We start from the raw sequence: 12,587 nt of genomic DNA, 5'->3' as shown, positions 1-12,587 counted from the left end.
TTTTTTAATTTTTTTTTTTTTTTTTTCCAGAAAGTGTGGATACATCAGACAAGTTGGGTACCAGACCTAGTTTTAATCAAACATTGTTTATCCTATAAAACATCAGCAGGTTGAATGTAACTTCTTCACTACAGGTCCCTTGAATTATGCAAAGCCAGAAGCACAAATAGAAATCGACGATTGGGCTATTTCCAAAGCACATATTTGGAACCTCAATTTCAGGGTTATTATCCTCTGTGGACAGCATGCAGGAGCAAGTGAGGCACCAGTCTCCTCACACATACTCAATCCTCATTGAACCGTGGCCAAACAGGTATGTGGCGTTTTGTTGTCCAACAGTCACAGTCCTGCCACTTCCCCTCGGTTCCCCTTCATTATTTCCATACTGTCACAGAAAAAAAAAAAAATACAAAATCATTTCACTGCCTTTTGTCTGCAGTCTGGTATTTTGCACTTTGCCTCAAATACCTTTTTTTTTTTAATTTATTTTTTTATCATAAAGTTATTCTTCTTTCTTGCCGTCCATCTCTCCAGCTCTTTCTCATTTTCCATTCTCTCGTCCCTGCTGTTTGCCTTCTGTCTTTGTCATTCACTCCTCCTCGGTGTTGCCTGACTTGCTCTGTAATATATGAGCCTCAAGAGGCGTTTGCACGCCTGACTGCTGCTAAGTCATATTGTGGTATTCTGGTGTGGGCCATGGTGAAGGGAAATGCAACGCAAAGGAACAAACACATGACCCGCATTTATTTAATGATGGAAATAGTACAAGAAATTACATCAGACAGAAATATCTTTATTGCTAAAGAATGTATATGGGTCTGCTTATATTAAATTTTGACATATGTACACAAATTTACAGTGTTGACGTGATCAACAGAGTTAGTTTGTTGGATTACAAGACTACTTCATATACAGTGCACATTTGCTGCTTTGCTTCTGGTTTTAAATGGATCATTTTTCCACTGTTGGGGCAGTACCACCACCTAGTGGATAAAAAGATCATTTCAGCACAAATGAGCCAAGCTCTACTAAATACTCTAGGACTGTAAATATTTGAATGTTGTCTTGGACAATTCATATTACATTCAAATTGAATGAATTTGAATAGAAAGTACATTATATATTTTTTTTTTTTTAGTGCATTTGACTTGTAAAATATTTATTAAATACAGAAACACCACCACCTGTTGAAATTGTTGATAACAATGTACATTTTTAACAAATCATGATAAACGACAGACTTTTTAAAAGGTCTCTGTGCCTGAACCTCTTGGGTCATTTGAGTACATATATTAAGCGAAGCACAATCTAGTCATTTAAATGCACCTCAATAAGTCCGTCCGTGGCTAAGACAGACAATTGCAAAAGGCGACCAAGCTGGCAAATGAATTGGTTTGTGGTCAGTAACATGCTGAGAAGAGGATCAGACGGACCCACATTAGTTGCCCCACTGTCCTCTAACCCACAGACAGACACGGAGCAGAGGAAGTGCTGAGTCTGAGTCTTTCTCTAAACATCAAGCCTCAGAGGCTTTTTTTTATTTTATTTTTTTTTTACCAGATAGATTAACATGAGTCACTAGTTTGTCGTTTAAACAGTACGAGAGGATTGCTTGGAGTAAAAAAGAAATCAAACCTGACCCATCAAAAATGAGTCGGTATTTCAGTGACAGTTAAGGACTCCGCATTTACAGCAGTCTGATAACACACACACACACACACACACACACACACACACACACACACACACACACACACACACACACACACACACACACACACACACACACACAGACTGCCGTGACTTAGGCCTATGTGTGTTTCACAAGCCTTGATCTCGACACATAATTCTATAACTACCGTAAATGGATTTATTGAAATCTCCCCCGTGTTTTGTAGATTACGGTCTTATCGGCTACTTCTTGATCTGATCTTCCTCTTCCACCTGTGTGTCAGGGTTGTCACCGTCAGCGCTGCCCGACTCTTTCCCCGGCTTCTGATGAAGCCACCACTGTTTGAAGTGCGTGTTGAGCCGCTCCAGGATGTCGATGGAGTGGTTGATGACCAGCGCCAGCCAGGCCAGGCCAAAGAAGATCCACGAGGCCATGAGGACGCTGTACCACTCTGGGTATACTCTGTCTGGGTTATTGTCTGAAAAGCACATCAAAATATGTCCTTATATAATAAAATTCATATTGCAGTCAAGATTCTCACAAGATAGCACCGTCTTGAGACCGAATCGGTTTGTTGTTTTTCAACGACCGCCGTGCTGTACCTGCCACAAAGTCTCCAAAGCCGATGGTGCTGAGGGTGATGAAGCAGTAGTAGATGGCCTGGGAGAAGGTCCAGCCCTCGTGCAGCTGGAACACAGCCATGGGCACGATGAAGAAGAGAACCACGCCACAGAGGTAAGACACCAGGTGGACAAAAAAGCGTGTACACTTCTGCAGTAAGACGGGAGACGGAGAAGTGTTGTGTTAGACACGTTCCAAGGGGTCGTTTTCACTTGAAGGGACAAAACACGCGGTCGACACTTCATCACCTTGCGCCCGGTCTTCTCCTCGATGAATTCAGAGATGTTCCTCTCTATGGCGAGCATGTACTTGCCCACTCTGTTGAGCATCACCATGTTGAGCGGTATGCCAAACAGTGCGAAGAACACGCAGAAGATCTGGCCGGCTGTGGAACTAGGACTCATGTTCCCGTAGCCTGAAAAACTGTAAACTGTTAGTGTGCCATCTCACCGCGGGGGAAGAAGAACTGTGCTCAGTCTCACTACAGCATGCAATTTAAAGTTCAGTGTTACAGTATATTGACCTTATTGGCGTCAGTGTTTATGTGACATGAGTGCAAATCTCTTGTGTTTGATCGTCTGATGTCTAACCTATGGTTGTGACCACGGTTGCGGCAAACACAGCTGAGCTGGTGAATTTCCAGAAGCCGTCCGTGCTGTAGTTGCTTTTCAAACTTAGGCCCGCCTTTGATGAATCTTGAACAACCTAAAATAAAAATGTAAGATAATAATATATAAAAATAAAAAATAAAACTCACCAACTTTTTCTATCGTTGTCGTCTTATTTTTTTTTGAAAATAAAAGAACACTATCTACCATGGACTTGAATCAGACTTTATGACTCACAGTTATGTAACTCCTGCACGTATTGATCCAATTTGTTTCGGCTTATTTGAACATCCTGGGGGTATTCAGGTCAATGCATCACAGTTGACAGCAGGACACGGAGGAATCCCTTCTCACCACTGTGTTCAGGACTCAACACTAATGTGAGGAAACACCTAAGTAATGCATAACGGCCTGAGACCGGTGGTCTTATTATCTAGGACTTTAAAGTTATGATGAAATACTTCCAAATGCCACTCTGGTGTGGAAAATGTTTTCACAAGAAAAACAGGAAGGCTTTTTATTTATTTATTTATTTTTTTCTCGTCTAAATGCTCTGCATAATTGTGTGGCGGCATGCATATCAACTTTACTGCCAGCTTGGATTTGTTTTTACACAATGCAAATCAAAGCAGCTTCTCTCACATTACCGGGAAGAACCTTCAGCCAATTGTTCTTTAATGTGTTTTATTTAAACTCTGGAAATGAAGTGCAACATAAGGTGTACATTTATCTAGAAGGAAATGAGTGGCTTAAATGAACCTCATGAGTTTCCAAGAAGAAGATGCAGCTGGTGTATAAATCAAGTCAGGCCTACTTATAGGCAAAGTAGGACGTGCAGCGCTGAAAGGCAGGGCAAGCTGGTATTTGCATGGACGCCTTTGCCTCCTAAACACCGGTCAAGATTTCAAATAGGATTCAGAGTAATGAAATGTTTTGTTTTTTATTTTGACCTCATTAGTTATTTCAAATGGTCCTCTGTTGCTTAAAATGTTCCCACGAGCAGGTTAGGTTACTGTTCTAGTTTAAGAACTGGACCTCAGCTTGTCTCACTACTGCTGTTGATTATTGAGGTGAAGATTAAAAAAAAAAAAATACAAAGTGTTGAAAATCTTATACATATTTTAAGTCAGGAAAAAATATTTTGTTGGCACATATGAATAAATAAATGGTCATTTTCTTCTTCTTTTTTTTGTTGGTCTACCTGACTAGGGACAACAGATGCAAATTAGCAACTTGCTTCCTGCAAAAATAAAGAGTAAATAAAATAAACATACCAATTAGATGAAAACTTTATCAAATGCATGCCTTTGGGAAATATATTAAGCCGCTTTCACCAGCTTGTAGGCACAGTACACAGTACATTCTTCCAATGTCTGACTCAACAATGAATGTTGCTGTAAACTCAGTGATCCAACTAAAAATATTTATAATGTCACATAATGTGAAACTAAAGAGAAGCAGCACCAATTTGTCGAAGCTGCTTTGAATGCTCATTGATGCTAAAATTCCCCCTTTCAGAAACGTGTAACTGTAAACGGGGTGTGGTTGTGGTTTAAATGTAAATACAGTGGAGAGAAAACCCACAGTTTGACTGGGATTTAAATTTTTTTTTTTTTTTAATGAATTTATTTCTTTTCGTGTTGTGTTTGTGTGCCTCACCTGAGCCACGGCCTCCAACCCTTCTTGGTTCAGACAGGTGTACGTCAAAAGCAGCTTTTTTTTGCTCATCAGTAACGCGCCACTGTCCTTCTTTCCGAGTTCTCCTTCCAGCTTCCAAAACACCACCCCGCCGATCAGCACGTAGGTCACGTAAACCACGGCGAGCATGAGGATGGAGGGCACCCAGGCCAAATTGAAAATTTCCTTTATTCCCATCTTGGCTCCCTTGTCTGAACTTGAGGATCCAGGCAAGCTGAGCGTCTCAAACGTTCCAGCTGGCGGCAGAGATGACTCAGGGTGTACCTGTCTCTCGGGCATCGCAGGCAAATGAACATCCTCCGACACTGTCTCAATAACTACACTGGCCCGACATGCAAATCTGGAGGAGCAAAATAAAGACGAGGGAGAGACTGCAGCACGGGGTGGAGTGTAAGGTGATGACTATGTGTCAGTATTAATGGCGATGGCTTTAAGTGTTTGACAGAGAGGCACGAGACTGAGGTGCAACTCAAAACACCAGCGGTGGCATTTATTGATGCTGAGCAGTACATAATGGAGCACACCAACACCAACACCACACACCGAAATAAAGGCAACCAGTTGTCTTTTATACCTTCCCTGCTTCAGGTAATAGCCTGGAATGGTCTGTTAAGTTGGTTATGAAATATGTATGTGTTTACATAAAAAGCAGCAGCTTAGAAAGATAGAACACAAAGAATAAATATTTCAAGACAAGAATGCAAATCAGCATTACTTTCACTTCAAACTGTACATTTAACAATGTCCTGTACCGATCATATTGTAATTGAACCCCTGTAGTCCAGATCACTGTTGGTGTTTCAGGCCGAAATGAACCGTGAGGAGTTTACAGAGTTGTTCTTCTTGGTTTGACATATTTATAAAAACGTAGTTTCAGTTGTGTTTGCATTTCATTTGACCCGTTTCGAGAAAAAAAACCCCCAAAAAACGCAACAGGCGGCATCACCCGTCCTCCTTTTTCCAGCTCACATCACCATCTTGATGAATGTGTTTGTTTAAGATAACCCTCTTTGCTCAATTCACTGCAGTTTCCCATCAGTACACAAGTGCAGATGTGGACTCACACGAGCACCCGCAGGCACACACACACGCACGCACGCACGCACGCACGCACACACACACACACACACACACACACACACACACACACACACACACACACACACACACACACACACACACACACACCTACATTATGTGGCTTTATGCACATTAAATATGTCAGATCTTTGGTTTCTGTTTGAATATCATTCAGGTGGGAATTAAAAGTACACAAACAGGAGTGCAAAAAAAAAAAAAAACACCACCAATTTACAGCAGTTATTCACAATTGAGTGGAAAAATGTAACGATCCATACCGGATGCAACACCTGATTAAACACATCTTTTACTGAGAGTGTACCGCACTAACTCTTTGGCTTAATTGAGGTAGAATTGCAAACAAAGTACATAGAATGTTTTTTCCACTTTAAACACAACAGAATGGATAGTTGTAACATGGGCGCATATCACACGCATCTGTTTTTCCGAACAAAAAAATATGAGCTGCTACATCCGTTTTTTTTTGTTTTTTTGTTTGTTTTGTTTAACTGGACTGCCTATTGTAACACAGCCTGTACAGAAAACAACAATATATTCTACCAGGTCAATATTTCCTATTGACGGTCCTGTCTACAGTCCGTTGTCATATCTTTTGTGTGCCTTCCAGTTTCCTGGATGACACATCCTCTTCCTCCTCCTGTTTCATAAAGCCTGGATGAGTCAGAACCACCAAATGCTCCATTATTCTGGCTCCCATATTAAGGACAAGAGCAAGCCAAGCGAGGGCAAAGATGATCCAAATGCCTGCGAGGCTGCGGTAAAGAGAGATGTACTCCTTGTCCGGGTCGGTCCCTACAGGGGGAAAAAACACCTCGTTAGAACATGATAAGGGAGTTAGAATTCACATGAATGTTTCTACAGTAGGCCGACTGTATGTCGGAGGTGTAAAATTACAAAATTAATAAAATAGACATTTTAATTTGACAGAAGTGACCGCTGCGGTCTTTCCACCACGTTAGCGGTTGTTCGTTCTCTCTACTCACCCACCACATAATCTCCAAAACCGATCGTGCTGAGGGTAATGAAGGCGAAATAGAAGCCCTCGCCAAACGTCCAGCCTTCCACGTAGCTGAAGAGCAGAGGAGGGATGACCAAAAACAGCAGGCTGCCAGTGAGGAGAAACAAACTCACCGCCAGAGCCTCGACGGCTTGCTGGGAAAGAACAGGTCAGAGTACTTTTAGGTTTCACCTGTAGGTATCAGTTGGGTAAGGCAGTGCTTGTCAAATGTGATTGCTGCATTATGGAAACCAAAAATACAACAAATGGGACTTTTCTGAGGAAAACGGACACGTATTATCAGAAACCTTGTGAGGAACAACCGACACCATTCCCCTCTCCAGTCGACCGAGGTGGACGGTGAGACACTTCACAAGCTGTTTGAGGAACGCCAGGTTGAGCGGAATCCCACACAGTGCGTAAAACACGCAGAACACCTGACCGGACACGGTGCTCGGGGAGAGGTTGCCGTAGCCTGCCAAGCAGACGAGAGGGGGGGATTATTAGCAGCCACGTGGCCACCCTGGACTGATCAAACTGAAACCTCACATTGGAGACGCTCACCTATAGTTGTCACGACTGTGCCTGCGAAAAAGAAAGGAGCTAAAAAAATCCCAGTTACTGGGGTTTGTCGAGTTGCCCGAGGGATTCACTCCCTTTTCCCAGGCGTCTAAAATCACCTGCACGCAAACACACACACACACACGCGCACGCACACACACACGTCACACAATAAAAATATTCACACGATCAAAATTAGGTCCAACTCAGCTTCAACATTTAAACATTTGTAAAAGAGGAAATTGACCCTGAAAGTGAAGCCAGTATTTACTTTGGCAAATGTTTGGGATCATCACACTTATTGACTAATTAGGTCAAATGACTGTAATATCATTTATTACCATATCTAACCCTAGAAAATGTATCTTTCTCAGTGTTTAACAAGCTCTTTTCTTTAACATATTTACTCAGGGATTTGCACGTACCCACTTGTAAACAATTAGGTCCAATTAGGTACAAATTTAGCACAATTTAACCGGTTTTAGACAAAGTCTTAAATATTCCTTAAAGAGTGTGAAAAACATGAAGGAAAACCTGAACAAACTTCTCCAAGGCTTGTCCATCCAGACACGTATAATTAACTAAGAAATTCAACTTCTCCAGCTGGAAGTGGTTTCGGTTGTTGCTCTCAGCCTCCCGCTCCAGGATCCGAAATATGCTGGCCCCTACCAGCAGGTATGTGAAGTGGGCCAGAGCCAAAAGCGCTGTCCGGCTCAGTTTGACACGGATCAACTGGAAGCTCGCCATCAACCTCCCGCAGAGAGGAAACAAAACACTGACGCTCAATCGCCGCAAAAACTGGTTCTTCACTTCAGAGAAGACCAACAGTCAAAGTCTCAATCAAATGCACAGATTTCATACACGGTTCCCCGACGAAAACGTCCGTCACTGTAGACTGAGGCATTCTGCTCCAAAAAAAAAAGACAAAAAAAAAAAAGACAAAACTGTGGAAAGTGTGGAAAAACACGAGAGACAGTTATCAGAGCTCTCACAGCCAGCTGTTCATCCCAGCGACGCAGAGAAAGGTTGATGTTTGGGAAAGCCGCGTCCCACTCTCTCTGGAAGGGTCATGCTCTCGCTCGGGTTGGTCAGACCAGCGTGGATGTTGATTCACGGGTTGCTCGGGTGACGATCAACCTCCTCTCCTCCATTAGCGTGACATCTGGATACACACACACACACACACACACACACACACACACACACACACACACACACACACACACACACACACACACACACACACACACGCACACACTTTCACCTGTTTCCACTAATAAGGAAGCAGTGGCAGCATCTTGTCAGCAGAACAAAAGTTAATGTTTTACCTGACTGTCATTGGTTGTTTAAGGACTTGCCTTTGTGGAGTGCTTATACCAGAGCCTTTCAATGGGATCTGCATCGCAGAGCTGGTTTTATTGTTTGAATCGGAAACCTGTGGAAAATGTAGTCCAACCGCAAATGATTGGATTCCTGAACTGCCGCGCTGCGCAGAAATTGCAGTGAACACAATCATGACGTTATAGTTTGAATCAAGCCAAAAGGAGATCCATTTTTATTTAATCAAGTATGGACAAGTTGAAGCAGCATCACTTTAAAAGCTCCCTTTTTCCTGAGTCCTAGAAGTCTGCTAAAACAATCATGAGACATGTTCCGCCACAACGAGGAGCCAACACTGTTTATGGTCAGATGGAGAGGAATGAGATGACATTTTGGAGAGGTGCAGAGTGCGCTGCTTGATGGAGAGCCATAAACCAAAGAGCTGAAAGAAGCCTCAAGGGAGAACCTGACGCCGTTCTGACTTCACTAAAGCCAGCATCTTCAAAACGCACAACTTTCAACGGGTCTACGTAGACATCTTGTCACTGCTCGTCTGGGAACGTTCCAAACTACTGTCTGAGGTGAAGAACCAGTGTACCTAGAATATGGTTGAACCGTGAGAACGCTATAAGGGCAACGTGTAACACCACATGTTATGAAATGTGATATGCACTGCCAATTTTGTGAGAAATATTAGGAAAAAAGTTGATATATAAATTTTTAAGGTGGAATTACTGAATTTGTTTTGACTAGGTGGAATGCAAAGGAAACAAGTTACACCCACAATATTGATATTTAGTCATCACAAATCACAAATTGCACATGCAGCAGTGCTGGAGCAGCGGGGAAGAGCTCACCAAAACTCGACAACGGACGACGGGGAAAAACTTTACCTGCTTTGATAAATTCTGCTGCGACATTTAGATGTCGGGGTTAGAATTTGGTGTGAACAACATGAAGGCACGGATCACACCCTGCCTTGTAATTCAGGCTGCTGATGCTGCGGGAAGGTTTTCTTGGTAACCTTTGGCCCCTTCGTACTAACTGAGCATGTTTTTTTTAATTTTTTTTTTTTTTTAAACACTACTGCCTACCTGACTATCGTTACTGACCATGCCCATCCCCTTACCACAGGGTACAACATCTTTTAATGGATATTTTCGCGCAGGATAACACAGCACTGATTTCCTTAAACATGACAATAAACCCGCTGTGCCTCGAATGGATTCCAGCACCCGGCACTAGCAAACTGTACCTAATGAAATGGTCCGTGAGTGTGTATGGTGGACTCTAAATAAACTAGACTGCTGCTGTTTAGAAGTCACTGAAGTGACTGAGAGAAATAACAGATAGTGAGTGATGACTTGGGCAGAGAAGTACTTTCTCCAAGGCAACTCAGCCCGGATGCAAAGTGTGCAGCTGCGTGTCATCTGTCAAACAAATCAATGCAAAGCCATGCAAACAGCTTGACAGGTTGCCTCTCTTCAGGAATATATGCAGCGATGACTCAAGATAGATTCTGAACACCGGTGAATGCTGTCAAGACTCCCACTGCGTATAAGAAAGGGTTAGTTAAAACGATATAAAGGTAAACTGTCACACATTTACCAGTCCAATGCTGTTAATTAACTTCATGCAACGTTGTGTGACTGACACTACATACACTGAACTATAAATTAAAATCTTACCAACGCTGACTGCGAGCATCCGTAAATAGATGTTCAGTTCAAAGACATGTTTCTAACAGTATTTGGAATTCAAATATTGTATCTGCAGGAAACTCTGTACAGACAGGAGGCCTGTGGACCAGTGCATGCTGGGAAAGTCTCCACCTCCCTGTGTCCCTGAACAACAGTGAGCCCATATGGATATTTTAAGAACCGGACAATCCATTATTAAAACCATTGCACGATAACTCATTTGACTTCTAAAATCTCTCTGTATGTCTTGTACATATGGTGACTTCACAATAATGTCGACTTTGACTTTCATCTCATATACAATACTTGACAATTAGAGAGACCGCAGTCAACTTTTGATTAAAGGATTTTAGAATGTATCTAAGGCTGGATTTAAGCATGGAATTATTCCCATGTGGAATAAATTTGACTACTCATGGGCTGATACCCTTCATGGCTGACATTTGTGAACAATCACATAAGGAAGTCCAATTTCTTGGGTAATTGTCCAGCTGAATTCCGCAGTAGCTGCCAAAGCACTATTGCCATTTACTACAAAAGAAGAACTTTGAGTAAGAGATTTAGCATGACTAATAGTAAAAGAAAACTAACTTTGTGAAGCAACTGAGACTATACACACAAACATGTAAAGCAGTGTACAGAACAGGCAGACTGGGTGGAGTGGAGGGACCAATCAGCTGATACTGTGTTTGTTTTTGCCAAGTACACAAGTGAAGAAACTCAGAAGTAACTTTAGCCAAAGAATCCAAGTAAAACCTTATGAGTTATAACATCTTACAATTCATTTACTTTTGATTTTGTGGAAATTGTATAAAAATACACCTTTTACATTTTTCCCCCAAAAAATTGATTCTAAAAAAAAAGAAAGAAAGCAGACAGTTACAAGATGCACACTCTGGAGCCAACCGGTTTCCGATAGTCCGCTCCTTCCTCTGACATCTTGAGACAACATTTGTTGGGAACAAATGGCACGCTGTGATTTACGCTGATGCCCATTTTATCGCTGGCAACATCTCCAGGAGGTCAATGAGTGCATGAATAAGACAGAATGTGTGGCAAGTTTTTGGAAGAAGTCAAATACATATTTTTGGAATATTTTTTTTTCTCCGAGCAGATGTGAAGGTTTAACATGCAGTCAAACGACGACAGGCCTCTTTAGAGCTTCTTATCACTGCCGAAGGCCTGAAATACAGAAAAGCACAACCTGATTGGTTATCCAGTATTTGGAAAATATAATAGAAAGTAAGATTATCCACCACACACACACACACACACACACACACACACACACACACACACACACACACACACACACACACACACACACACACACACACACACACACACACACACACACACACACACACACACACAGATTGCCATGAGTTATGTGGGTTTCCCAAGTCCTGATCTAGAAACAGATAACCACTAATTACTGTCTTATTGGATGCTACTTGATCGAGACTTAACCACTTTGACAGCTTGTATGTTTCGGTAGTCAGAGAGAAAGAAAGAAAGAAAGAAAGAAAGAAAGAAAGAAAGAAAGAAAGAAAGAAAGAAAGAAAGAAAGAAAGAAAGAAAGAAAGAAAGAAAGAAAGAAAGAAAGAAAGAAACAAGGAAACAAAATGAAGGAAATACATTTTGAAAAGAACACATGCGCACAGACTATTTTTCTGTCTGGTGTCTGTGCACATTTGGCCATGATTCTGTCTGTTCACATGACCTCAGCCGCTCTGGATATCTAGTGGCGAACCACACCACAGCCAAGTCCACTTCACCGTCTGCCAAAGCAAGCAGCTCCACGAGGGTCAGAGGATCGGAGAGAGAGGAGAAGACCAAGTGTACGTGTGTGATGGAGAAGAGCCACGAAAGGGCAAAGCTGGGTTAGTCTGAGCGGTGCAGTAGATGTGGTGAAGCTGCTAAAAGGAGAACAGTTTGCCGAGCCTGAAATCTTAGGATCTGGGTAATCATCATCATTTAGACACATTCCCTGCTATGGAATAACTTAATGAAAACCCAATCTAATATATTGCAGATATATTTATATGTAAATATTTAGTGATGGATATAAACTGTGAAATGCAAAAAAAAAAAAGAAGAAAGAAGCTAAACGTTGTTGTAAAGCTGAGCTGCACAATTTGGGGCCCGCGGGTCACTTTTGACCCTCACTTTAATTTGTTCTTGTACTTATATCCCCCCCTCCCCCCAAAAAAGAAAAAAAAGATATAGCTGCTTTAAGCTTTTGACAATAATTTCTGCAAAGTAATAAAATTACGATGAAACAGAATAATGACTAATGTTTTATCTAT

At 41.9% G+C, this 12,587-nt stretch overlaps 3 protein-coding genes across 3 annotated transcripts in view; all 3 read right to left on the bottom strand.

The window, feature by feature from the left end:
- Positions 1–1,899: 1,899 nt before the first annotated feature.
- On the bottom strand, positions 1,900–4,776 carry kcnk17 (potassium channel, subfamily K, member 17). The gene is given in 5 exon segments (XM_069722305.1): positions 1,900–2,150; positions 2,275–2,443; positions 2,542–2,708; positions 2,884–2,998; positions 4,561–4,776. Coding segments are annotated over 5 exon segments (918 nt in total).
- Positions 4,777–5,064: 288 nt separating this feature from the next.
- Positions 5,065–8,006, bottom strand: LOC138635020 (potassium channel subfamily K member 16-like). The gene is given in 6 exon segments (XM_069722319.1): positions 5,065–6,492; positions 6,684–6,852; positions 7,006–7,172; positions 7,262–7,295; positions 7,297–7,377; positions 7,793–8,006. Coding segments are annotated over 6 exon segments (873 nt in total). The 5' UTR covers position 8,006; the 3' UTR covers positions 5,065–6,283.
- Positions 8,007–9,095: 1,089 nt separating this feature from the next.
- kif6 (kinesin family member 6) overlaps positions 9,096–12,587 on the bottom strand; it is a 60,685-nt gene continuing 57,193 nt past the window's right edge. Inside the window, exon 23 of the mRNA XM_069722313.1 lies at positions 9,096–11,460. Coding sequence (XP_069578414.1) covers positions 11,447–11,460 — 14 coding nt within the window. The 3' untranslated portion in view covers positions 9,096–11,446. The remainder of the gene's footprint in view (positions 11,461–12,587) is intronic.

Source organism: Brachyistius frenatus, unplaced genomic scaffold (genome assembly GCF_029030835.1).
Source record: "Brachyistius frenatus isolate BFR_SWC_R1_liver_20210118 unplaced genomic scaffold, ASM2903083v1 Contig_285, whole genome shotgun sequence".
NCBI lineage: Eukaryota > Metazoa > Chordata > Actinopteri > Embiotocidae > Brachyistius > Brachyistius frenatus.
This window is presented reverse-complemented; position numbering and strand designations above follow the sequence as displayed.